This window comes from Acomys minous (genome assembly GCF_964271855.1).
Source record: "Acomys minous genome assembly, chromosome: 9".
Lineage (NCBI taxonomy): Eukaryota > Metazoa > Chordata > Mammalia > Rodentia > Muridae > Acomys > Acomys minous.
Window position 1 is genome coordinate 34,412,535 of NC_140490.1, and position 27,650 is coordinate 34,440,184.

Consider the following 27,650-nt stretch of genomic DNA (forward strand, 5'->3'; position numbering starts at 1 on the left):
TGTATATATGTGTAATAATATACATGTACATTTAAAAAATAAAAATAAGTAAAAGAAAAAAGAAGAGAAAACATATCGGATGAGGAAGCTGAACACTACCAGCATCCTCTAAGCCTCCCTTAGTTCCTCCCCGTGTGCTACTGCACCCCGCCATGACACACTTTACCCCGACTTCTAGTGCCCCAGTGCCATAGAAGAAAAACTAAGTCCCCAGTGTTCCTGGGGGAGTAGCAGTTAGTAACAACGGGCATGACCCGTGTTACAACCATTCTGGAGAGTGATTTGGTGACATCTGCTAAAATGTTAGATTCATGTCTATCTTTCTTGAGCTACCACTTCCATTTCCTATTATCCACCCTAGAGAAGCCAGCACGTGGCCAGGGAGGCGAGCCCGGGACATATGGAGCAAAATCCTTTGTAATAGCTAAAAGTCTAAGCAAACTAGATGCCCAACTAAAGAGATCTTTTGGTTTGGTTTGGTTTGATTTGGTTTTGGTTTTGGTTTCGTTTTGGGTTTTTTGTTTGTTTGTTTGTTTGTTTGTTTGAGTTTTGTTGTTGTTTTGTTTGTTTGTTTGTTTGAGACGGGGTTTGTCTGTGTAGCCTTGGCTGTCCTGGATTCACTCTGTAGTAAGGCTGGTCTCAAGCTCACAGTGATCCACCTGCCTCTGCCTCCCAAGTGCTGAGACTACAGGCGTGCACCACCACACCCAGTGGGAACAACAACAACAAAAAGTGTAAGGCATCACACTGCACTGCACGCAGTCACACATCAGGAGAGTGGATGGAACGTGTACTGACGTAGAGACAGCCCCAGCTCATGTAGTAAAGTGCTTGCTCTGCCACCGTGAGGACCTGAGTGCTGTGCCCAGCACCTGCTTCAGAAAGGCCGGCATGAGGGTGCACATTTGCGATTCCCACTGCTGGGAGGCAGAGGCTGCTGCATGCCTGGGGATCCCAGCCAACCAGTCGGGCCTAATCAGCAATGGTGGCCAAGTCAATGAGACACTGTGTCAAAACGCAAGGTGGACAGTACCTGAGAAACAACACCAAACATCGTCCTACAACCTCACTCAAGTGTGACTACTGAGAGAAAAACAGGCAGGCAGGCAGGCAGACAGACAGACAGACAGACAGACAGAAGAAAAAAATACCCAGTGATAGGAAAGCGGCAGAGCTGAGCATGATGCAGACTGTCATATGACTGCTTAGGAGGCCAAGTCAGGACTGTGAATTCTAGGCCAGCCTAGGCTATACAGTAAGATCCTCTCTCAAACTCCCTAACACCCTCAAAAAAGTAAATTAAAAAAAAAAAACCCTACCAAGACACACACAAAGCCTCAAAAAGTGATACTTCTGGGAGAGGACTGCAGCCAGGGCTCCGCTGAGACAGTGAGGAAAACTAGAACTCCATACATCTGAATGCACCTGGACTGTTCCGTGTATGCATCTAAGCAGTGCAGGGTGGCTCACTGGTTGTGGCAACTATTTCATAAGCTTTTGAGAGGCTGAAACAGCCTAATCACCAAGACCAAGTGTGGAAAGGAATGATGGCTCTCGACCTCTTGGACTGGGCAGGTAAACTCAGCCTAGGATGCTCAAGGGCAGTTTTCTAGGCTTCCACAGAGAACCTGAGGAGAGTTTCAAGGCAACCTGAGCTACGTAGTGAGAGTCTATCTCAAAAAGTAGTGAGAAGACCCCAAAAGCCGGAGCTGTGGAGGTTTCCTTCGTTGTTGGGCAGCTAGGCTTATGGAAACACCAGTGTGATGAGTCCCCCACAAGGGAGGCTGCCCCAGAGTTAGGCTGCGGCTCCAACAGTGCCAGCCCTTTAGCAGGGTTGCTTGGTTTGATGTCCTCACCCCGGGGAATAGAGGAGTGGGGGAACCGGCAGACATCACCTACCACAACAGGGAAGCTTTGTGAAGGCAAGATGTTGAGGCAGAGGCATAGATGGGCCTAGTAATACTACATGGCGGCTATTGCCTCGTTGAGTGGGTGGAGCGTAGGGTGGAAGTCAGGGCTCTTGAGTTAAAAACATTCAACCTTCAAGATTAGTTTAGTGGGGAGAGTGGCTCTACTGACCCTGTAGGAAAGGGTTCCTTAATCCCTTCTACCCCCCTCCCCCTCCCCCCCCCCCCACTGCCGGGTGTCAGTAAAATGAAGTGAACGCTAGGCATGGGGAGGCCTTCCTGTAATCTCAAAACACAGGAAGCTGAGGCAGGAGGATAGTGAGTCCCAGGCCAATCTGAGAGTCAAGGTGGGGCTGCTGAGATGACTTGGGATAGAGGCATTTGCCGCACAAGCCGGGTAACCTGAGTTTCAATGTGTGGTGAACATCTGGTGTCCCATCACTCTTATGGTGAGACGGGACAGAGACAGAATTGCCCAGAAGCTTGCAGTCCAGGCAGCCTGAAGCACACAACATGGCCAAAACAGGAGCACCCTCAAAACAAAGTGACGAACCAGAATCAACAACAGAAAGTTGTCCTCTGTCTCCCAGGTTCTGGGATGAAAGGCGTGCGCCACCACGCCCAGCTCTGTACTGTGCTTTTGTTGTTGTTAAGATAGTGACTTGCATAGCCAAGGCTGGCCTTGAGGGTGACTTTATTTACTACCTCCTAGGTGCATCACTAAGCCAGGTTCACATGGCACTGGAGACTGAACTCAAGATTTATGCATGTTAGGCAAGCACTCAACCAACGGATTCCCAGCCCCAGCCCCAGGCCCAGCCCCCATGGGTGTCTATGTGTAATGCTGGAGCCAGAGAATCAAGGCCTCGGGACAGATGGCAGCAGTGTACATCCTGGAGCAGTGTGTGCTATCTGAGAAGGGAGGGGCTGTTTTATATCCCAATCCTGGGAGTGATTACAAATGAGCACACACAAAAGTGCACTGGGCTGTGGGACGAGCCTACGGGGACACATTTCAGGCGTCTGTCTGGTAACTCTGTCACACTGAGACACTACCCTCAAGGGAAACTCAATGTGGCAGGGTGGAAAAGGAGGGACTTTAGGGGACAGGACCATTGAGGTCACCGGCCACCAGCCCCTAGAGATTCTCAGCAATGAGGACATGGAAAAAAGGCAGATGGTGGCCTCAGGAGGGACACAAATGTCCTCGGACTCAGCCAAGGCAGAGCTGTGGCCGGGAGTGTTGGTGCATTTTGCATGGCTGGCAAAAGCACTGCCTCTGAGGATTGTGGGTAGAACCGGCACGTGCCAGTCTGCCGATGGTTAATGGCTGTGTGGAGGAGGGAGAAAGACCCAGGTGGCTTTTCTGAGCCACCTTGCTTTGTCACTGCCTGTGAGTGAAGAGCCCACTCCTCCACCAAGCCCACTCAGTAAAGGGACACGCTCTCCCTTGCCAGGCCGCCTTGCTCCGCCAGGACACAGGTTAGCCTTATTCTTGACAGGCTGTCCATTTTAAAAGCTTGGCAGGTGTGCCAAGGGCATTGTTTTTAAACTCAGGTCTGGGAGCTATACTGCCTTTGTAATGGTAAGACTGTGTGTGAGAGCCAGCCTGCTTCCCAGCTCTGTGTGGGGAGACACAAGAGAAGAGCTGGGGTGTCCTAACAACTCTCTGGAGTAGGTCCTTTTTCTATGTCCCAGAATTTCCTTCCACGGATGACGTTACTTGTGCCCTCAATCCCTTTGTGAAGATGGACAATAAGAAGCCTGACCCAGTCCCCAAACACTGTCGCTCTTCTCTAGCCTCCTTGGCGGCAATGCTCAAAATGGTAGACCCCTGGGGACCCAGCCCCTCCTACCTACCCCCACCCCCACAACGCACACAGGGAGCAGGCAAGCCTCCCTTGCTTTGTCCGTGGAACTATACTGTAACTTTCAAATTTGTGAAGGTCACAGGCAAGAAGAGCCCAAGGGACACAACCCTTGGTTCTATGTGGTATCCTGGGGGGGGGGGGGTCCTGAGACAGAGAAGGGCATTCAATAAAAACTACAGAACAACATATAAACTATGAACTTCAGTTAACAAAAGTACATCAAATCAGTTCAAGAAAGCCACTGTGGCACATACACTCATCTACATACATTTTAGTACACTTATTTATTTACTTATTTGTTTGTGGGAGGGTATGTGTGCCATAGCATGTTTGTAGAAAACATATGGCCACTTGGCAGGAATCATGTGGGTCCCAGGGACTGAACTCGGGACCTGAAGCTTGGCTGGGAGTGTCTTTGCCTGCTAAGTCATCTTGCCTGCCCTACATACATTATGATATTAAGGACAGGAGCAGTGGGTGTGGAATTATTTTTTTTTTAAAAAGTTTGTACTGTCTTCTAAACTTTCTTCTAAACCTAAAATTGTTATTTTTTTAAAACTGTTATAGGGCTGAGAGATGGCTCAGAGATTAAGAGCACTGCCTGTTCTTTCAAAGTTCCTGAGTTCAATTCCCAGCAGCCTTGAGTGCTATGATTCATCAGTGCTCACTCTGTTCTTTCTGCCTCCTGGCAGCCATGAATCTGAGCGTTGCTGTAGAGTGGACTTCCCACTAAGACACCCAGCCTTACCAAGCAAGATGGTGCCAGAGAACTTTAGACTGTGTCTCTAAAACTGTGAGCCAAAATCAACCGCCCCCCCCCCCCCCCCCGCCCCATGCCTTTAAATGGTTTGCCTTGGGTAGTTTGTCACCGCAAAAGAAAGCTGATACCCTTTTTAAGGAGATGACAGTTGTTGTGGGCAGGAGAGAATGGCTCGGAGATTAAAAGCACAGTCTCTTCTTCCAAAGGTCCTGAGTTCAATTCCCAGCAACCACATGGTGGCTCATGACCACCTATAAAGAGATCTGGTGCCCTCTTCTGGCATGGAGGTGTACATGCAGGCAAAACACTATACACATAATAAATAAATCATTTACGAAAACATTTTTTTTTTTCAAAAAAGAAGAACGGCTGTTGTTCTTGCAGGGACTAGTGTTCAGTTCCCACCACTCCCTGGGTGAGGTCTGAAGAGCCGAGAAGCACCAAGAGCCTCTGAGTTATCACAAAAGCAGTGATGGTAGGCCAACCAAGAGGTTATAGCCAGCAGGTGAGCAAGAAGGCAGGACAGGCGAGGGTGCAGGGGTGAAGGGGGCTGTGGTGGTGGGAACAAGGCCTCAGCAGCTAACTCCTCAGCCTCTGGCCCACGCAGGCACAGCCTCGAACCATCCAATGCCCTAGATAGCTCCCCTGTTTTCAGGCACGCAGTTCATGGACCCAGAACGGGTTGGATCTTAACTGTGCAGGTGTGGCCAGGCCACCTCTAGACTGGAAGTGAGATTGACCCTTTGGGAGTGCCCTGAAGGGTCACCTGAATTACAGACAGGCAGTGGACCACATGAATGTGCATCCTAGCTCCCTACTGAGTGACGTCAGAGCAGTCGTTTAGTCTCCCTGGGCTTCACTTTCCTCTCCTCTGTGAAAATCAGAATACTACCAGACCCAGCTTTGTATGGTTATAAAGAATCAATGAGCCAGAACACAAATGGTGCAGAATTAGCATTCCCTTGTTCTATATGCGGGGCGGCCCAGTGCCGGCAGAGTGGATCATCAAGACTGTGAGCTCCCCGCATAGTCCACAACTGCCTGGTGGGTTTTGCCCATCAACCTTCAGACTCTTCCATTGGTCTTCTCGTCTGGCTGTTTAGAAGACTCCACAAAGCCAAAGACACCAGTCTTGTGGAGTCTTACCAACTTTTCCCTTCAGCTTCGCCCTCCCCCAGCAAGCCCTCCCTCTCAGTACGACTGGAATCTTTGGGGTGTGTTTGTTTACTAGCTTGTGGGAAGGTCTTGAACTCTTGATCCTCCGATCTCCAATTCTTAAGTTCTAGGGTTAACAAGCGTGCACCACCATCCCAGGTTTTAGACGGTGCTGGGTCTCGAACCCAGGGCTTCGTGCAAGCGCTCTACCAACCAAGCAACAGCCTCAGAGTTCTTTTTCTTTTTTTTTTTAAAGTACTAGTGCATAGCGTCTGCTCCGAACAGCACTTCACACTTACACCTGCCAAGCCTCACCTTATAACCCTGTGAGCGGAGGACTATGGCTCTTCTTGCACCTCAGATAGGCTTCTCTTCATCAGCTCAGCTGGGAACAGATCCCAGGAGCGGCGCTGCAGAATCCCGTACCTGCTTGTAGCTTTGACCGAGGCCAGTGGCCAAGAACTGGGCTAGGTGGGCAGGAAGCCAGGTCGGCTGCGCTCTGTGGGATGCTGCAAGGGTGTTCGGATGCCCGCCGTGCCCTGCTCGCTGGCCCGGCACAGAGACTGCCTGTGCCCTTCGGCCCTCCTACACCACCGCAGTGTCTCAGAAGCCTACGGTAACCAGATCCCCGGCGGGTGGGGCAGCGGGGCGCGTTACTATCACCGGTCAAGAAGCTGCTGCTCTGGCCCTCAGTCCAGGCTGGGCCGTAGGGATTCTCAGCGCAGGGATGGCGCAGAAGCTGAGCGAATGGGCCAAGGCGCCCGCGGAGGCCACCGGGCTGTACAGGGCCATGCTGCTCAGGTCGGGTAAGTGGGGACCATGCCACCACTGGGACCACCCCTCCTCCTTGGCGCCCAGGTTTCTTCCTCCCCGTTATCCCAAAGCTTCGACGTTTCTTCATCACTCCTTGCTTGGTCCTTCCTTTTCTTCTCTCTCCTCTTCCATCCATTGCTCTCTTTCTGGGTGTGGAAACATATGTGAGTGCACAAATACAAACTCGAGCTTACACTTTGGATCTGCCTGCAGAGGTCCCGCGAGGTCCCCATCGGGCTGGTGTCAGGCAGCGCCCCCAACCCAATAGCTTTCAGCAGGCAGCGGGGTGGGAGGTAGGTCTGACAGCAAAGCAGGAAGTACAGCGGACGGAGGGGGGCGGTGTTAGAAAGCCATGAGCCTTGCCCACCATCGACGAGGGAGCCCTGATTGTCCCGTAGGTGGTTGCCTATGATGAGGGGACAGCGTGGTCCAGGCAGCTCAGAAAGCGTTTGCTGAATGTGGACGTGCAACACGCACCCGGAGGCGTTTTGAAGTTTGAGGATGTGGTTGGATGACAGGTGTTCATCTCTGTCTTTCTGTTTGCCTGTGTACGGATAGGCACTGAATTTTCTACCAGGGACACCTTAGAAGCCTTTTATTCGAATAATAAAATAAGTGGTCAGCATAAAAATAATTTGGAAAAACGTCGCGATATAGGGGGGGAAAAGGAGAAGATGCCTTTGATGAAGGCTTAGGATGTTTTATTCTGGAACTGAACGCCTCTGGGTCAGGGTTTGGGGAAGGTGAAAATTACAACCCACCGGGATCCCTGCGCTCTTGGGAAAGTGATTCTAAAGTGTCAAGGGACTTGGCTCCCTGGCCAGCTAGCTGCCTTTTGCCTGGGCAAGGAGCGAGTCTCAGCTAGTAGTCGGCCTGCAGGCTATGAAGCCAGAAGCACTAAGGCAGCTGGGTGGGCCAGCACTTTTTTGCTATGGTGGCGCCAGCCAGGATCCCCAGGGCGCCTGGAGCTCAGAGAATCAATGTTGAGGAGTCCCGCCCCTGCCGCCTGAGATAGCGCCTGCCAAATTAATTAACCGGTCTCAAACATTTGAACAAGGCTTCCCTTAAGCCCCTAAACTGGCCAAGGTTTCAGGACCAACAATACCTTCAGGGGGCTGGGGACCTAACCCAACCGGCATAGAGGCAGCAACCCCCAACCAAGGAATCAGATTTCAAATTTCAGTATTGAGGTATCAGTTCTCAGAAAGCTGGCAGCAAGGTTCCTAATGCGAATGCCTTATGCTTTGTCTAACTGGAACTCCGGGGCGGTCTGCTTTTCTCAGCTTTCAGTGCATCTACTCAATGAGAGCTCCAGGGGTCACAGGCTTGTCCCCTAACTACTACATAACCCCGTGGGGTGGGGGTGGGGAGACAGAGGCCTCCTTGAGAACTGGGTGCTTACTGATAGAGCACTCATTAGAAACATCAAAAGTCACCTTCACAGGTCTGCCAGGGCCCGCTAAAAATCCTCTCCATTTAGTGAATACCCAGAGAGCTGCAAAAGCAGCCCATAGTCTGCTAAGGAATCTTTTCACCCATCTCAGAGGTAGAAAATGCTTTCAGACTCAGGGCTACCTCTCCAAAGTCAGCCGGCTGTCCGAGGACAGAAACAATGACAAGTGATTCTGGCCACCTGTTACTGTCATTGTCGTCATAAGGCTCTCCACCTGCCACCTGGCCAACTCTGTTCACTCAAGTGTTCACTCATCTACTCATTACTGGCCTCTTCTAAGCACTCTGTCTTACGGGAGTCGCAGGATGTGTTGATAGATAAAGCAGGCATGAGCTCCTCCTCCTCCTCCTCCTCCTCCTCCTCCTCCTCCCCCTCCTCCTCTTCCTCCTCCTCCTCCTCCTAGGGAAGTAATACCCACTCCTCTTGGAAAATGAGGAAACCGGAACTCTAATGGTAGCATTTGTCTAAGACAACACAGATGGAGGTGATGCTGAGATTCAAATCTCAGGAATCACTCCCCCTACTGTCTGTCACAAGGAAAAGCAGAACCCGAGTGCGGTGCCCCCAGTATGCAAAGACAGAGAGAGCAGCCATATTGGTAGAAAGCAGCCTTGAGCCACACCCAAATAAGAGGATACTGCTAGAAACGCACTGAAGGGTACTCTGTGGTACTCAGGAGGATCACTGCCAACTCAAGGCCAGTCTGGGCTACTTAGTGACTTCCAGGCAAGCCCAGATGACATAGCAAGAGATTGTCCCCCAAAAACAACAGCAGTCATAGTAATGTATGCATCCGTAGATATTCGGAGAACTTGACAAAAGGACAGAGCTTACCCCAAACCCTACTAGCTCCAAACAGCCACTAGTTACACTTGAGGGTGTTGCCTTCTGGTTTTGTTTTAGGTTTGTTTGTTTGTTTCATAATGAATTTCCAGTCTTTTCACTTGAATGGGAACTTTAATGCTGTTACATGAGGCATTAAGATAATAGCTGCCACTTAGGCAGGTGCTCCAACTCTAGGGCAGAGGTTTCCATGACGTGTGTCCTCTGTTCCTCAGAGCAATTGCCCCATTTTAGAAATGAAGAAAGCATGTCACCTAGCTATATGGCTGTGGATCCAGGATTGGTATCTGGGTTGACACCAAGATACTCATAGCGCCCTGACTGAAGAACTCTCTCTGTGATAGAACCCCGGGAAAGCTACTGTCCCTCCACAAATGTCTACCTGGCACAAGTGACTTCCCCCCCCCCCCCCCCCCCAGGCTTCTTCTCGCTGCCTGGATAACAGGGTCCTTCCTCAGCTTTCTGTATTCCTTGTCAGCCACCAGGGGGCGGAAAAACCTTCATTCCACTATTACTACCAAGAACACTACATAAAAAAACTGAAGCCTGGTGCACTTTGAACCTCATATGAAGGACGAAGAAGACTTTGTTGCAAGTAGTTCCAAACGTGAAATGATGTACTTATGCTAAAAGACTCTAATGCTTCTGTGGAATCCAAATTCCTCTAGGAGGGCTGCTCTCTGCACTCCCCCTGCCCTCCGCCGCCCCGCAAGCAGCCATGGGCATTCTGAAGCTCTATGGCTCATATGATCTGACCATCATCACACACAAGCGGAAGGTGGGGGCAGAGGGAGGGAAAGAGGGAGAGAAGGAGGGGGAGGAGGGAGAGAGGGAACCTGAGAGTATATCCTGGTTTATCTCACTGCAAGAAAACTAAAACAGGGGTAAGATCACTTAGAGACCAAATTCACTATGCCAACGGCAGTGAGTCCAGAGCCAGCTTTTGGGAAAAAGGCCTCTTGGTTCTTGCTGCTCTGCCCCACTTCCTGTGTTCACGCTTGAAATCCCTTCCCCGGGGGAAATGTTTCCCAGTTCAAACTTGGAAAGGCAACTCTTCACCAGTTTACATCTCTCTGTGGGCCCCATGGCAAGCTCTAGTGCCAGCAAGCTTTTCTTCCCCTGCCTCAAGGTCCTTTCAGCAGAGTATGTCTGGAGTGGCCAGAGAGGCGGTCAGTTTGATCCTAGGACTGTTTTGTGGGCTTCTTTGGAGGTTAAGATTCCGAAATACAGGGTCAAGGAAGAAGTTTTGAGTAGCCTTGGAAACTCCTCTGATGTTTGTGAGCTCCTCTGAATTGCCTTTGATGCTACTGGGCTGAAGAAAATTAAGCTGAAATGAAAGGAAAGCTGTTTGCAGAGTGTTTTTCAGTGCTGCAGCAGAAAAAGCGCCAGCGCTCAACTGGTCTTCAGTACCCTTCCCTCTCATACTCCCAGGACACAGGGGTGAGCGTGGCAGGGAAGCCAGCGATCTCCTTCAGTGCCCCCAGTGCACTATGGGGCTGAGAACTCTGCCCACCAATCTCTAAAGCACTTTGAGAGAGGGAAAGCAGGAGCCAGAGAGGCAGCGGCTCCACCCTGGACCCTGAAGATTTCCCGAACACTCTCCTGTCAGGTGCATCCACTCACCTGTCCCTGTTCTATATTCTATATTCCAAATGAACAGAAGTGACCCACGCAGAATTTCAAACTGACTCTCAAGAGCGGTGCTTGGAAGAGGTGCCATTCCTCACACGTTTGCATCCCTCCTTCCTGCTTTCCTATGGCAACAAAAGCAAAATTTGGATGGGTTTGTTCATTATTAAGCCACAAACACTACAGAATAGTCACAAAGGAACAAGGGCTTATAATTTTATTCTATCAAACAGTATCAAAATGTAATACAAAGGATTCCTCAGGGAAGTATGCTAAATCCATATTCCTGGGCCAGGGAAGGGCCTCAGTGGTAGATCACTTAGCTAGCATGCATGCAGTCCTGTGTTTGAGCCTCGGAAACACACACACACACACACACACACACACACGCACGCACGCACGCACGCACACGCACGCACACACACACACTTCCCTGTCTAGGCCCCCATCAAAATTTCTGATACAGTAATCTACAAGCATGTTTCCATCCTTCTGTTTTTCATACTCCAGTGATACCTAGCGATGCCAGTTGAGATGCACCCCCACAGAACTGACCTCTGCTGACAGATCTGTTTATGTAGAAATGGGTTCTCTATGTGTATAATTTAAAAAAAAAAAAAAAAAGGAAGGGGATTGTGATTCCCTCTACAATGGAGGGAGGACCCTTCACAGGTTGACACGCTGGGTGACTGTACCCCATCACTAGGTACTGCAGTCTCTCAGCCACAGTGTGGTCTCTGGTTGCCCATTTCCTGTGCAGTGTCATGAGCACTCACACGTGACAGGAAGCATCAGGGTTGCAGCAAGCTCTTGGTGTCCATGCTTTGTGTGTCTTCAGGTCAGCAGCAGATCTTGAGCACTTTTAAATTACACTGACAAAACACCCAAGAAAATGAATGTAAAAGAAGGAAGATTTTTTTAACCTAGTTCGTGGTCTCGCTTATTTGCAGTCCACAGTCAGCAGCTTCCATTGCTTCTAAGACCATGACAAGACAGAAACATGGTGAAGTATGCTACTTACTTCACGGTGTCCAAGGGTGGGGGACAAGGATAAAAAGGACCCAAAGACACCCCCTCCCAGAGACCTACTTCCTTCCTCTAACTAGGCCCCACCTTCTGATAGCCCCTGCAACTGTGACCCCATCAGTGCACTGATCTCCTGATGAAGGTAAAGCCATCATGACTAGTTACTTCTCAATAACACATCTGGAGACTAAGCCATCATCCTGGTCCTGCTACCAGGACTTCCTAAGAAAGGGAGTGGACAGAGGGAATGGTGCCATGGCTGGTATGGGGGCTCAAAGAGCCACCCCTCTGGAATGAACTGGGCTGTGGCTTCAGTCCTTTCCAGACATGAGCGGAAGCAGAGTCCCTCCCTGGGGCTTTCAGATCCTCAGCTGTCAGAAGGCACCGAGGTCAGGGCTGACGGGCCACCTGAAACCCCTAAAACACACGCAACCCCTGCGCTGTAGAATAAGACGAAGATGGGGGCAGGGTGGCAACACTGGTCTCACAAGTCTGTTTTTGCGGCCCAGGCTGGCCTTGAACCACCTATGGTCCTGAGGATGCTCTTAAACTGCTGATCTTCTGGGGCTACAGGTGTAAACCATCACACTCCGTTTTATGGAGTGGAGCTGGAGAGAGACTCGAAGGCTTCCTGCATGCTAGGCAAGCGTTCTACGGCTGAGCTGCACCTCTATCCCCGCCCCTTGACAAGATTTTTGTCGTCCTATTCAGCTAGGAGAGTTAAGTAAAATGCAACCACCAGGGTGGGAAGCTGGGGGAGGCTAGCTACCATTCCAGGAATTTCCAGAAAGGCACAGCTTGGGAGCAATGAACCTACAGGGCTACACATTGTTTCTAGAACAGCGTCCCACGCCTGAGAATGGGGGAATCGAAGTTTCTGTGGCTTCAGAGTGGTCCACTTGGAATACCATCCCACATCGTCCCCCTCCCTCTGCAGCTCTACGGGCCTTCTTCCACCAGTCCCAGCTCGTCCCACTCTAGAGCCTTGCTAGCTGTCCTCGCTCTGCAAAATCTGTCCCACATCAGCAATGATGAACTTGTGAGTCAGCCTCTGCCACGCCACACCTCCCAAACCTCCCGTCATTGGCCTTCCCTCACTCAGCCACGCATCACTGGTTGACATTTTCTTGTGTGTATCCTCATCTGCTGTCACACACACACACACACACACACACACACACACACACACACACACACACATACACACACACACACACACACACACTCTGAATGTAGATTCCCTGAAGACAGAGATACCATCTCTCTCCTTCCCGTCAACATGCCATGTCAGGAATACAATATACACTTATTAGATTAGAAGTTGACTAAATGAACAAAATGGCCAAAATGACCCTAAAACTGCATGTGCAATGTGTCTGCTTACCTGTAATGTGTGTTCTGGACCTCATAGCTCCTGACCAACCAAAGTTCCAGGAGAACGTGAACTGAACTAAAGGCCTAGTTTCACTGGCAGGTGCTATTTTCCTCACTGGACAACAGAGGATAGCACCAAACTCCAGAATACTCCTGGAAGAAGAGAATACTCCAGAGGTATAGAGAAGGCTTCGATCTTCAAGCACCTAGACTGGCTTTGGGGTTCGGCCCACAACCTCAGCTTTTATTTGCACACATTCTCATCATAGCCAGGCACAAGCATGCATGTTGGGGCCCTGCCCTTAGCACATTACAGTTCTCTCTGCAGGGTGTGTTAGTGAACACCCATCTCACTAAAGGTATCACACAGCCATACTGTTAGCTCATCTGACAGAAAAGCCAAAGTACAGAAAGGGCTGAGCATCAGAGCATCAGAGCAGGCTGAGTACAAACCCCGCCCACTGCCCCTTTCCTGGGCTGCATCCCACTGGTTCGTCTATGCTGTTCCAGGTATGAAGTTAATTGTATGCAGTTGTTCGAGGTTTTGGGGTTTGTGGTTTTTTTTTTTTTTTTTTGATTGTTTGTTTTTGGTTTGTTTGTTTTTTGTTTTTTGTTTTTTGAGACAGAGTTTCTTTATGTAGCCCTGGCTGTCCTGGAACTCATTCTGTAGACCAAGCTGGCCTCAGATTCACAGAGATCTACCTGCCTCTGCCTCCCAAGTGCTGGGATTAAAGGTGAGAGCCACCACTGTTTCTGAACTGCATGGATTTTTCAAGCCACTAGCAGATGTGTCCGGTGTTGGCCAGGACATTGTGGATGACAACTTCATGTCACAATGTTACTTACACCTGTGCCTGGAGGATGAGCAAGAACTGACTGGGGTGGGGGCGGGAATTCTTTCCCTGAAAGCAGCCCAAGAGCCAATGTCTAGAGAATTCCTTGCTGCAGCAGGAGGCATGCTTTCCCCCTCCTGTGGGAAAGTGCTGGAATCCCCTCCCATACAAACAAGGGAAATTCCTCCACAGAAGCCAGGAGCCGCCTAGCTCTGAACAAAGCTTGGCATGGCTCTTAGTCCTCATCAATCTGACAAAACAGGTATTTATTTGTGCCTCTCAGTCAGGGTGGCTTGGACATGGTGTTCTGAGTCCTGGGCATGGCCACTCACCAAGTGGAATAACAGTTTCTATAGCAACAGTTCCTTTTTATTGATATCAGAATAAACAGGAATACAAAACCGCCTCCCATCTTGGGGGTTTAGAGCCCGCCCTTTGGGGGCGGCTGCCTCCGCCATCTGGGACATGCTTAGCACTCCCTAAGTCTGAAACCCGCAGAGGAGCTGGCAGCCCAGACACCGCAGAGAAGGAGCTTGCAGCCCAGGACCTGTGGAGAAGTAAGACCCTGGTCTATTCTGAGAGAAGGTGGAGGGGAGGAGAGCGACCTGGGAGCACCAGAGCAAGCTGTCCCAGCCACTGAACCCTTCGAATTTAGGTACCTGGACCCTATCTCCCTGGGGAGAGATGAGGCAGGGATACGAGGTGGGCGCGGGAGATCAGGGACTCAGTGGACTTTCCGTTACAACTCTGCAGCCTGGCTGATCTTTGCTTCTAAATACTGACAGGAATTTAATGTCTGCTAGAGCCTCTCTTAGATTCAGTATTTCACAGTAGGGGTGTATAGGGTCAGCAAGGAGGGTTCACTTAATATCAACAGATAAAGAAAATGAACAGACGGTCTGGCTTCTATATGTAATGAAAAGACCACAGAAGCTGGGTTTGGGGAACAGAGCTCAGCTCAGATTCCGGCTCCTTTATACACTGCGTCTGGAGAAACCAGATGACCTCTCTGTGAGGCTTGGTGACTTGTTCCTAAGAACAAGAGGTTGCCCACCTTCTCAGTTTATTGACAGTTTAAACGGGCCCAGGCCTAGGTGCATAGCACAGGGCTCAGCCTGTGCTGTGGGCGCAGGCTTTGGGTGATTCCCCACACTACTGGTGGGCTTTGCCCTAGCATCATGTGGTACAAGGCCAGTCTGGGAGAACTAGAGAAATCCCGCATTAGGGAGGGGATTGCATGTCACTATGAAGCTGCTATAAGTGAGATGCTGTCTAAACTTGAGACAGTGCCCCCACATAGGTTTCTGGGCAGCTTGGATCCTGATGGCTTTCTTAGCTCAAAATGTGGTTAACCCCTGCTATGATTTTTCCCTGAGCCAGCTGCCAGGTGGGACAGCTGGCATCAGATCACATGGGCAGCAGTACAGGAGGTCTGATCATGCTGGTTCCTGCTCAACAGCGTGGCACAATCCCCAACCTTGCTAAGGATCCTGTGTGTCTCGATTTTCAAACCCAACCCTTCTCACTGCCTGAAGTTCCTGGGGAACTTTGGAGTTGAGGATGCCGGTCGGGAGCAGTTTGGAGTCCTCCCGCCCAAATGGACAGGCAGCTTCCAGAAGAAGGTTGGCCTGAGGCTGCAGGGAGACCTGTAGGTATTGCCAAATATGTCGTTAGGTTACTTGCCAGAGAGCCACAAAATGCATGCCACCCGCAGGGAGGAAAGGGCAAGCAGGACATGTGGTGGCCAGCTTGTCACTTCTCTGACTGTTCCTCCTTCCCTTGGCAGAGCTTCTCAAAGCCTCCTGCTGATGCTGAGCCAGAAAGGCTTGGAGGGACGGGGGGGGGGGGGGGGGGGGGGGGGATGACGTTTGCCACACACACCCCCAGCCTGACAGGGAAGGCTAGCTTCAAGCAGCAGGACAGTGTTTGCATGTCTCACGGGCTCGGTTCTCTTGCCTTCATGCTCTCAGCTACCAAAGAGAAGCAGCTGCCTCTTCCATAGGGTTTCTTGAGATTACAGAGAGAGCAAAGGACTGTAAATGGGTCCTTACTGACTCAAAAGCATGTGACGGTGGAGGTTGCCATGATCTCTACTGGTCGGAGGCTCAGAGAGCGCGAACTGTTTGCCTGAGGTCACATATGGTGTTACACGTGTCCCCTTTGCTTTAACCACTGAGCAATTGACTGGACAGTGTCATGCGTTGTAACTGATGCATCAAAGCACAACAAGAATATTGAAGATGGAGGGAACACAGTCCGAAGGGGCATAAAGACCACAGGCAAAGATAGGGGTGTGGCTCAGCTGGTCAAGAGCCTACCTAGCATCCACAAAGCCCTGAGATTGATCGCCGACACCTCATAAGTGGGGCATGGTGGCTATAGCTATAATCTTAGCACTGGGGAGGTGGAAGCAGGGCAATCAGGAGTTCAAGGTCATCCTTGGCTATGTAGCAAGTTCGAGGCCAACCTGGCATATACAAAACCTTGCCCAAAAGGTGTGGGGAGTGGGGAACCTTGGGCTGCAGCCTGGATTTCACAGCTGCTTTCAGTGTGAACGTGGCCCTGCAGCAAGACTATCACCTGCCTCTATCTCCAACTTCCCCGCCCAGGGAGGGACCAGGGCTTAGTGTCAAAGCTACTGCTCCAACCAGGCTGTGCACACGCAGAACCTGGATCAATCTTTAGGAAGGAGCTGGGAGTCCTTTCGGGTCACCAGCAGAACGTGGGGAGAAGAAGAGGCCCCAGTCTCTCTCCTGTACTCCTATGCCCCTACCCTCCCACACTCCCGGCCTCTCAGAGGCAAGCAGGTCACTCCTCAGTCTTCAAACACCATGATTCTCCAGAGGAAGATGCCTGGGCCAACGACCTAAGAAGTGTGCCCTCAACCAGACCTGCTTGAGGTGACCGGTCAACCACAGTCAGATGGAGTCACTCAGGCGGCAGAACAAAGGGGCTTGAGTGCTTCCCTCCTTTCCTCCCTCCTCTCTCTCCTCCTCCTTTCTGGTTTACAAAGACAGCTGACTATTGAATCAGGGGTTCTCAACCGCCCCCCCAAGACTAAGCTATACCCCTAAGCCAATTGAATGGGAACTCTTTTTTGTTTGTTTGTTTGTTTTTGTTTCTGGAGACGAGGTTTCTTTTGTAGTCCTGGCCTCACTTTGTAGACCAGGCTAGCCTGGTCTGGATCTCCCAGAGATCCACCTGCCTCTGTCTCCCAAGGGATTAAAGGCATGTGCCACCACGTCCGGCTTGAATGGGAATTCTTAAGGTGGGATTCCATGGCCCTTGAGGACCCAGACATACAGCCAAGGTTAAGATCTAGCAGCGGAACTAATGTGTCCCTTTTAAGGAAAATAAGAGAATAGGATCGGGAAGTGTTTAACAGCAACAGCAGCTAATGAGTAACCACACCCCAATTCTAGGCCACTATTCTTGGTTTAATCCATGGGAGGTGACTTGCAACTCCCAAGCTGCGCTGCTGTCTGTGACAGCCCTAGGAACCAGCACAAAACCATCAACTGAGAGCTAGCCATTTTGCCAAGAGCTTCCTCTACTTCAGCGATGTGGGGGCAGAGCTCAAATTTAAATGCAGATGTGAATGGCAGGTACATCTATGCCTCCTTTAAGGGTTTAAGCCACATAAGCTCTCCTTCACCCGCCCTTTCTCTCCCCTGCCAGCTTGTTTTCTTTCAGAGCTGGCTTTTCTGATGCCCACTTTGTTGTCTCATTGTGGCCACGTCCCAAATGGTGTTAGATTGCTCAGAACCCCAACAGCTTTGGGAGTGACCCCAGATTTCTTTCTTTCTTTTGGGGGAGGTTTCGAGACAGGGTCTCTTTGTGTAGCCTTGGCTGTCCTGGACTTGCTTTGTAGACCAGGCTGGCCTCGAACTCACAGCGATGCACCTGCCTCTGCCTCCCGAGTGCTGGGATTAAAGGTGTGAGCCACCATGCCCGGCTGTGACCCCAGATTTCTACCTCGGAAGCCCCACCTGACCTCCAGGATAATCCAGATTTTCTTCTGCTTTGAAGTGTTGCCTTCTCAAATGCCAAGAGTAGAGGGCTCCTGTGGCAACCAGGGCTGCCACCTGCAGTGAGACAGGGTGTGGCCATACAGCACCAAATCCTCTGTTGAAGTAGCTTTCGTGACAGGACCTATACAAGGTTCTTACACACACACAAGCCTCATCTATCAGATTAAAAATCTAGAAGGTACACTTTGCAGTTCTTAACCCATGAGGATTCCTATGAGCCTTTTCCTCTGCATTCTACACACACACCACACAGACCACACACACCACACATACACACACACACATACACACACACACACACACACACACACACACACATACACGGGGGGGGGGGGGGGGGTGGAGGGGAGAGAGGCGGGAGCACTCTACTGGAGTTCAGCACTCAGAGAGGCGAAGGCAGCAGCTTCCCCTCATGCAGCTCTCAGAGATCTCAGAGATCACGCACCACCAATTTAATCTTAAAAGTGGAGGGCTCAGGGAGATCCTCGAGCCAAGGGCTGGCCACTGATAGACTTGGTGTGCTAGGTGACCCTATATGCAGGGCCCAGGACAAAATGAAAGGCTCCTTTCCACAGGTATGTGGCCCTTCAAGGTAGTGACAACAGAAGGTTAAGCCAGACAAGGCTTGTCTTCCCAGAGTGACCACGGAAACCTGAGGGGGTGGCTTGAAGGTGAAGGTGCTTAGGCACACCAATCGCCAATCAGAGGAATGTCATGGGAGACTAAGAGGCAAACAGTAACAGTGCACTGGGAGTGAAGAAAATAGAAATTCCTAACGCCTGCTGACCATTTCCCCTACGTGGCAGTCAGCATGACCTTTTAGAAATCCGATCTGCCTCGCCTTTTCCCGGACCTGAAGCCAACTGTGCACTCTACCACCAGATCCTGCCACTCTGGGCACAGTGTGCCTTTGTGTTCCCAGAACAGACCCAGCTTGTTCAAGGTGCGGGAGCCAGACAGCTGTTCCCCAGGCCTGGAGCAGCCTCCCTCCACTCTCGGTGCTCAGATATTGAGCCCCATGCCTCAGAGAGGCCCTCCCCAGCACCTGGCTGAACACGGTCCTTTATACAGTGCTGTCTGAGCCCCTTTGTAATATTTAGAGCAGGGCTCCCACTTGCTCAGCCCCACCTCTGTGGGCCTAGTGCTACCACAATACCTAGCAAATGACAGGAATGCAAGCATCTGCAAAACGCATGGCGCGCATTACTATACATGTCCTCAATGGTCTTAATTCTGTGGGCTTATTCTAGCCATACAGAATCTCTCTCTTATCGTTTTGCTGGGTATATAGGTATGTCTTTTTTTTTTTAATATCAGCATTAAATAATTATCATCTTATATTTAAAATATTATTTTTATATAACTTTCCAAAAGTTATGTAACTTATTTCTGTTACTGTCTTACCATCTTGGCGATATGCAGTTAGTTCTTCTAAAGATGGTGTGGCTGATGAGAAACACTCTGGGCTGGGAGGCTCGGGGTACAAGGAGAATGAAGGCAGAGCAATTAGCCAGATAGTAAAGGAAGATAGTAAAGTGGCGTGATGGCAGCCTGGACAGGATGGAGCTGAGGGAATGGAAGTTACTACAGAGGATTAGCTTAAAGATTAGAGAACTCAAGCCAGGTGCGGTGGTGCACACCTGTAATCCCCGCACTCAGGGAGGCAGAGGCAGGTGGATCTCTCTGTGAGTTCGAGGCCAGCCTGGTCTACAATGCAAATCCAGGACATGCAAGACTACACAGAGAAACCCTGTCTCAAAAAAAAAAAAATTTAGAGAACTAGTAATAGAGTAGATACCAAACAGGGGTCTTGAAAATCCCATTTGTAACAAGGCATTCAGATACATTGGCTGCTGGAAGATGTGACCCTGGCAGGCACAGAGGGAGAGGGAAATTTTCTAAAGTTCCCACTTACTAGAGGTCTGGGGTGGTAGCTCAGTTAGTAGAGTGCTTGTCTAAGATGTGTAGGGTTTGATTCCAAGCACTGCTTAAAACCAGGCACAGTGGCACAGGTCTCCACCAGTGGAAAGCAAGTTCAAGGTCATTCTTCATTACAGAGCAATGTTGAGGCCAGCCTGGGCTACATGGGATCCTATCTCAAAAGCAAATGAATAATTAGGGTGTGCCACTATCATTTTCCTAAGAACCAAAATATTAGGGCATAGCTTGAAAACAAACCGTCTTCTGAGAAAGATACAGAAAAAGGAAATAATTAAAACTTTCATTTCCGAAGTGTGTCTGAGCATGCTAATTCAATAGATGCAGAAGCCAGCATCACAGGGCATGGACAGGTCCAAACTAGACAGGGTCCCTGTGCTGAAAAGAGGAAGTGGATACAAGCTCTCATCCCTAACCAAAGGCCATCTCCAACTGAGAACTGCTTGCAAAACAAAAATTAGTATTCCCCAGTAGAGTCTCACTGGGAATATGAACCACACTTACGGGGGGAGGAGGGGCAATGGAGCAATGGCCAGCTAAGGAAGGCCAACAGAAAACAACACAGTGAAATCAGTATTTCTGTAGATCTTTTGTCTCATATTAATTGCTTTATTTATACATTTTTTTAAAAATCTTACTGCTCTTTTACATATATATATATATATATATATATATATACATATATATGTTTCTGCTTTTGTGTTTTTATGAGATTTGTTTTGTGTGTGTGCATGACTGTGAGTGAATGTGTTCCTTGTGCTTTTTCTTTTTATTTCTTTATAATAAATGTAGCTGGGTGGTGGTGGCGCATGCCTTTAATCCCAGCATTTGGGAGGGAGAGACAGGTAGATAGCTGTGAGTTTGAGGCCACCCTGGTCTACAAAGCAAGTCCAGGACAGTCAAAGCTACACAGAGAAACCCTGCCTAAAAAAACAAACAAACAAAAAAAGAAAAAAGAAAAAGAAAGAAAAGAAAAAGAAAATATAAATTAAAATATAAGTAAAATAATTCTGTTTTTATTCTGATTTGGTTGGGTTTTCTGTTTGGTTGTTTTTTAACTTGCCCATTTGTGTTTTAGAGAGATAGAGAAAGAAAGTGTGGAGCTTGATGGATGGAGAGGTGGGCAGAAGATGGGGGCGGGGACTGTGATCAGAATATATTGTATGAAAGAAAAAGAAAACGCCCTACAGACTTGCCTACAACCCTCTTATGGAGGCAGCTTCTCAATGGAGGTTCTCCCCTCTCAGATGGCTCTAGCTAATGTCAGGTTGACATAAAACTACCCAGCGCATCAAGTGACCGCCCACGTATATGCATGTGTGTGTACACATGTGCATTTGTGCACATGTGTGTGCGTATGTGTGTGCATGCACATACACGTGGAGGCCATCGGTTGTCCTTGGATGCCATTCTAGCACTGTCTGCTTCGTATCTTGAGGCAGGATCCCTCACTGGGATGTGGAGTTTGCAGATTGGGATAGAGAGGCAGGCCAGTGCGTTCCAGGGCTCCCCATCTCTACCTCTACCTGTGTGCTGGAATCCAAGCACACAGCATCATCATGCTGAGCTTTTTTTCCCTAGGTGCTGGGAATCGAACTCAGGTCCTTGAGCTTACATTGCAAACGGTTTCCTGTGTGAGCCGCCTCCCCAGGTCCCCTGACAGCCCGTATTTTGACCTTGGGGTCATTTTACATCTGTGGCCCACATACTTGAAGAAAACCATCTCCAATCCTCACAAGAAGCTTGTGGCCTAGGTAGAATGGCTGCTTCCCACAACAGAGAGGCGGAAAGCGAGACTCAGGTGGTCAGGTAGCCTACCCGAGTTGCTCAGAAGCCAAGGTGTGTGTGTGTGAGAGCCCCCTTGACGCTGTGTCCCCAAGGGGTGGGTAGGAAGGACTCTGGGCGTCCTTGAAGTAACATCACTGCTGGTCACCACAGCCTCGATGTACTCGGAGATCCAGAGGGAACGGGCGGACATTGGGGGACTCATGGCCCGGCCAGAGTATAGAGAACGGAACGCAGAGCTCATCAAACCCAAGAAGCTGCTGAACCCCGTGAAGGCCTCCCGAAGCCACCAGGAGCTGCACCGGGAGCTGCTTATGAACCACAGAAGGTAGGGTGGCACCCAGCTGCCGGGCCCAGCAATATCCTGCACAGGCTTGCTGGCCTTAGAGAAGCGCTCTGTAGGCAGAAGTAGGGGGGCGGGCTGGTCTGGCCATTGCCTGGAACTCCCGCAGAAAAAACTGTACTGTGAACCCGAAAACCCCCATCCTCTCACCCAGCCACTCTCTGCCTGCTTGGATGCCACATACATTTACTAAACACCTAACGTGTGCAGGCCACCATGCCCACACCTAGGACACAGAAAGAGAGGCCCCGTTCCTGCCCTCCCCAAGGGCAATGAATTAGTACCATTATGTGCCTTGGTAGATACTTTAAATGAGTGTGGGGCCCCAGAGAGGTACTGGGCCTGGGTGGGGGAGTTGGGGGGAGGGGCGCGCTGCCTAAATGACTTCATAGAAGAAATGATACCTGGAAAGTCTAAGGCAGGGGTGGGAGTCAGACCTGGTGGGAGATGGTTTGTGTCAGCAGAGAGAACTAGAGAGCACACATGCTGCAGAGAAGGTACCAGGTAGAAATGGCTTTCTCAGCCATGTCCCGAGGATGGCAGTAAAACAGAAGAGCCAAGGGGGACACCGGGGGATGGCACAGCTGCAATCGGCAAACACAGAGTATCAAGCATAGGAGAGGGAGAATAAAGATCCTGATCACGATCACGGGACCCAGACCAAAGCTGGTAGTACCTTCATGGCTCCCTCTGCTGGCTGGTTGTTGTATTGGCGCAGATTGTGATTTCCATTCTAAGCCGGACGTGAAGCAGATAGGTACCACTTACACACTAGGCTGTTTGTGGATTTGTTTCCACATAATATTATAACATTATCATGTTCTCAGTTGTTTTTGTAATATATATTCATTTTAGTATCAAAAATACCACCACAACGAAAATCAGCTTCAAATAAACTGAAATATTTTCAATATAAATAAGTTATGCTGAAAATTACATATACAGTATAAAATATTAATATATTCATGTACCTTAGTCTACAAAGATATGGTACACAAAATAAGCAGGATTAATTCTCAAAAGAAGTGCAAATGCTAGAATTATTTTAAAGGCTGTTGCATGTGACTGATAATCAAGGAAACATGAAAACCAGGCACTGTTTCTTGTCCCCTAGACTTCAAAGAAAAAAAAGAGAGAGAGAGAGAATGGGAAGTCGGGCGTGGTGGCTCACGACTTTAATCCCAGTACTCAGGAGGCAGAGGCAGGTGGATCACTGTGAGTTCGTGGCCAGCCTGGTCTACAAAGAGAGTTCAGGACAGCCAAGACTACACAGAGAAACCCTGTCTTGAAAAACCAAACCAAACAAACAAAGTGAGTCGAGGACAGCCAAGGCTACACAGAGAAACCCTGTCTTGAAAAACCAAACAAACAAACAAACAAACAAAGTGAGTCCAGGACAGCCAAGGTTACACAGTGCCTGGTCTCTGCCGCCTGGGCTGAAACTCTCCTGCTGTAGCTGCAGCTGCCTTGTTGTGGCGGGAAGCAGCTGCTCTTCACCTTTCTGGAAGCTACTGCTACGGTAGTTTCCAGTGTTGCCCAAGCATTGTTGAAGGTGAAAAAGTCTCCTGACAGCTCTCCTCACCCCCAGGGGCCTGGGCGTGGACAGCAAGCCTGAGCTCCAGCGGGTCCTGGAGCACCGTCGCCGGAATCAGCTAATCAAAAAGAAAGAGGAGGAACTGGAAGCCAAGCGGCTACAGTGTCCCTTCAAGCAGGAGCTGCTGAGACGCCAGCAGAGACTGAACCAGGTGAGTAGGAGGCACCCAGCACCAGCACCAGCCTGAGCCTCCTCCAGGACCCCAGGGGCGTGGGGCCAGCATGTGGCAGCAGGGCGGGCTGCGTGACTCAGCCCAGTGCCTTCTCTTCTCTGATCCCCTGCTTTGCTATAAGGTCTGTATCCTGCTGGTCATCACTGCCCTGAGAGCGGGTGGCATTTCCGTTTTAGATTGGGGGGTGGGGAAGGGGTGGTCTGGGGCCAAAGGAAGAAATTATTTGAACCAGGCTTCTCAAGGAGAGCCTGTCTTTTACTGCCCCCTAGTGGGTACTCACTGAGCTTGCCAGTTCTTGTGTCCTGAGAAGGACATGGACAGTGGCAGAGATGAGGTTTGTTGTTGTTTTTGGGTTTTGTGGGGTTTTTTGTTTGTTTGTTTGTTTTTTGTTTTTTGGGGGTTTTTTGGTTTTTTGTTTTTTTTGTTTTTGTTTTTGTTTTTTTTTTTGGTTTGGTTTTTCGGTTTTTGGTTCGTTGGTTTTCGGTTTTTCGAGACAAGGTTTCTCTGTGTACTCTTGACTGTCCTGGACTCACTTTGTAGACAAGGTTGGCCTCCAACCCACAGAGATCTGCCTGACTTTGTCTCCCCAATTGCTGGGATGAAAGTCTGTGCCACCACACCTGGCAAGATGAGGTCCTTTTCCGGAAGAGGAAAGCATTCTCGAGAATGGGTGAGAGCTGGAACAGGTCCAAGGCTCAAAACCCCAGGCTGCAAGCCGCGTGACCCTGGAGAGGTCATTCGCACATCAGCCCCTCCCCCATATTCCAAGATGGTAGGATTTCCTCCTGCAGACTGTTTTGATGTTTCCTGAAGTGAGAGTAGTTTTGTTTCCTTCTTTTCGTGTTAATCTTGATGACTCTTTCCAGTGTCTACTCTCCTGGGACACACCCCCACTTTGGAATGATTTGTAAAGCCCAACCTCACAGTACTTCTGCTCCCCCATTGACAGGACTCTTGGCCCAACACCACGGCTTTTGAGAGTAGAAAGCCCAACTCGCCGCCTCTGGCAACCGGCCCTGCCAAATTCACCCCTTGCGTTTCTCTCCTCCAGCTGGAAAATCCACCTCAGAGAGAACAGGACCACGCCCCTGAGTTCATCAAAGTCCGGGAAAACCTGCGCAGAATCACCACCACGCTGACCAGCGAAGAGAGAGCACTGTAGAGTCCCCTTCACCCAGCTCCTGCCACTCACTCTGGCCCAGCCCTCCTCCAGCCCTGAGGGCCCCGGCCCACAGTGATGCCCGCAAGGCTGACCTCACAGGCTGGCTGTCCCTGGGAAGCTGAGGACCATCACACCCCACTGGGAAGTCTGTGGACTTTTCCTTCTGAGCATTTAGCCTTCCAACCACTGCCAGGAAAGACCTTCCAGGGTGCCCGCGCTCCCTCATCGGACTCACTGAGAAGGCTTTCCTAACAGGAGTAGGGAGGTCCGCGAGTCCCTCGGTTCTGCCTCGGCTTCCCAACAAAGCCCTGCTTCTCCAAGCAGCCCAGCTCCTGGTGTTGGGAACAGCTCAGCTCCGGCTTGACCTGAGGCCAGAGATACCTGTCTTGGAAATGATAGAGCAGAGAAGGCACCAGATGTCTGCAGCAAGGAAGGGCATGGGAGGCCACAGCAGGCTGTGGCAGGTGGGAAAGGTCCCAGCCGAGGCAGCCTAGGGCCTTGCCAGCTTGCCCCAAACTTGGTCTTTAGGCTCCTCCCCACCGCCCTCCCTAAATTGCTAACCACGCCTCACTTCAGAGCTCCGAGGTCCAGCTTAGAAGAACATGTTGCCAAGTTTACTGTACAGACAAATCAGAGAGACCTGTGGAAGGACAGTCCCGGGAAGCTGCATGTCTAACACACTCCCAGGGGAGCCCAGGATGTGGGTTTGAGCAGAAAGCTGGGCTGAAGCACCCAAGAGTGGTCTATTTTAGAAATAGTCAACTCTCTTGGCTCCCTAGCCTGGAGGTCCCCAGTACCACCTCTGAAGCCCCCAAAATCCTTTGTTCACTATCCATAGTGCTTCCCCCAAGACACACACACACACACACACACACACACACACACACACACACACACACACACCAGAGGAACCCTTGACCTGGAAAGCCCCAGCCCAGCAAATCTAGTGGTCATGTGATTGTAACTGCCAATCATCATTTCTTACTGGGGTAAGCACACTATTATACAATTCTAGCCAAAAAGATAGGGGAAACATATCTTAGCTTTCTACAGCTTTTTGTAAAGCAAATATGCAATAATTCCCAGTGGGCTCTAGAAAGATATATGGTAGTTTTAAGACCCCACTGCCATAATGGAATGGCCTCTTAGGGTCAATATTGCCAGTCATTGTCACCTAAGACACTCCCCTCCACAGTCTGGGTAATCCTCCCATCCTTCTCCCTTAAAAGCCCTTCCTATGTGAGACCCAAACACTTGAATCTTTTGCTCCTGTGCCATTTCTGAAGATCTGCAGAATAAGGCAGGCCTGCACCCTTTCCCCTGAAGAATGAAACCCGTGCCTCAGCTATTTAGCCCTTTGCTGGTAGGAACAGCACTGCCAGAAAAGCACAGGTTCTCACTCCCCAAGCCTCAGATTTCCCTGCTGGGGAGCCACTTGCAGGAAGCGATGGTGGGACTGGCAGCAGGGTCTGCCAGTGAATGAAGAGTCTGTCTCTTTCTTATGCACGGTGCCAGCATAGAGTGTAAAGAGATGTTCTCTCAGTGTGTGTGTGTGTGTGTGTGTGTGTGTGTGAGAGAGAGAGAGAGAGAGAGAGAGAGAGAGAGAGAGAGAGAGAGAGAGAGAGAGAACTAGTGTGGGGTGTGTTCTCCAGCTCTAAAGATCTAAACCAGTGGTTCTCAACCTTCCCAATTCTGCAACCATTTAATAAAGTTCTTCATGTTGTGGTGACCCCAACCATAAATGATTTTCATTGCTTCTTCATAGCTATAATTTTACTTCTATTATAAATCGTAATGTAAATATCTGATATTCGAACCACCCCCCACGAAAGGGTCATGACCTCACAGGCTGAGAACCGCTGGTTTAAATGCAGGGATAGCGTCTTAGGTATCAGTCGGTGAGGTGTCATGCTGAAGACATGTGTTTCCTACATAAAGATAGGGTTGGAGGTTGTCACACTACAGGTGTATAAGAGGGGCAAGTCATGGCATCCAGTATAAAGCAGGACCACCCAAGGGACTAGGCAGTCCCCCCAGAGGACATGGCAAGTCATGACATGACACCCCAAAATCACAAGGGACCTCAGGGCAGGTCATCTAAGGGGGCCAAGGCTGATACCCTGATTCTCCACGAGTCTGTTATTTGGGTTCCATCTCTCTTGCCACCTTCCACTAGAGACTGTAAATCTAGAGTCTCACCCTCCCAGCCTCCTCTGCAGGTTTTGGGTGACCATGTGACCAGGTATGGCCAACAAAATTGAAGTGGAAGTCGACAGGAGCTACTAGAAAAATCCACACCTTTTCTGAGAGCCTCCCTTCACCTCTCCCTTCTTTCTGCTTGATGAAGGGTGTGATGCCTGCACCATCAGCAACCATGTTTCACCTGAGGACAAGGCCAAAAGATCCATAAATCCCGTGATCATTTGACCAAGCAAGTGCCAACAGCTCTCCGGCTCTAAAATCCTTGTAAATAAAAATAAATCCCTGTTTGTTAAAGCTACTGTTAGTCTGTTACTTACATTTCCCAGCTGACACAAAAGGCCAGCCTTGCGTGCCTTGTCCAGAAATCCCTGTAAGCAAGGTGAAAACATTAAATCCCTCTTCTCCAACAGAAACAAGTTGGGGTAGGGTCCTGGCTTCAGGGCCTCTGCCTTCTTCCGCACACTGTGCCCTGACTCCAATCTGCCCAGTTCCCTGCTGTCAGGAAGCTGCGTGTTGCCTGGGAAGATGCCTGCCTTTCCCTGGGTTACTGTTGAGACTTCGTCTCTGTTTCTGCCTTTGTCCCTGTTTCTCCTTAACAAACGCTGCCCAGACAGTTCCGTTTCTGTTTTAAGCAGATCTGGCTACCCTTCGTAGAGCCTCTGCTGGCTCCCAGGGGAGTCCTTCAAGCAATCTGGAAGGTTCTATGTGTCCAGCCCTCCAGCCACCCACCTCCACACCGCCTGCTCCCTTTACCCTGAC

At 50.0% G+C, this 27,650-nt stretch overlaps 1 protein-coding gene across 5 annotated transcripts; it reads left to right on the forward strand.

Moving 5' to 3' along the window:
- The first annotated feature begins 6,264 nt into the window (after nt 1–6,264).
- On the forward strand, nt 6,265–27,187 carry FAM107A (family with sequence similarity 107 member A). Of its 5 annotated transcripts, none has more exons than XM_084794533.1 (4): nt 6,265–6,499; nt 21,572–21,746; nt 23,350–23,506; nt 24,579–27,187. In XM_084794533.1, the coding sequence occupies exons 1-4, from the start codon at nt 6,421–6,423 to the stop codon at nt 24,687–24,689; spliced, it is 522 nt and encodes a 173-aa protein (XP_084650659.1). In that variant the 5' UTR covers nt 6,265–6,420; the 3' UTR covers nt 24,690–27,187. The 5 variants fall into 5 exon arrangements, with proteins under 5 accessions (XP_084650659.1, XP_084650661.1, XP_084650662.1 ...); XM_084794535.1 differs by lacking the exon at nt 6,265–6,499 and adding an exon at nt 14,062–14,221; XM_084794536.1 differs by lacking the exon at nt 6,265–6,499 and adding an exon at nt 14,068–14,319.
- Nucleotides 27,188–27,650: the final 463 nt, after the last annotated feature.

Excerpts from the sequence above, each read along its gene's own strand:
- FAM107A (XM_084794533.1), top strand. The coding sequence starts at position 6,421 with ATGGCGCAGAAGCTGAGCGAATGGGCCAAGGCGCCCGCGGAGGCCACC. Across the intron at positions 6,500-21,571 it reads GGCCATGCTGCTCAGGTCGG|CCTCGATGTACTCGGAGATC; the intron begins GTAAGTGGGGAC and ends TGGTCACCACAG. Across the intron at positions 21,747-23,349 it reads CTGCTTATGAACCACAGAAG|GGGCCTGGGCGTGGACAGCA; the intron begins GTAGGGTGGCAC and ends CCTCACCCCCAG.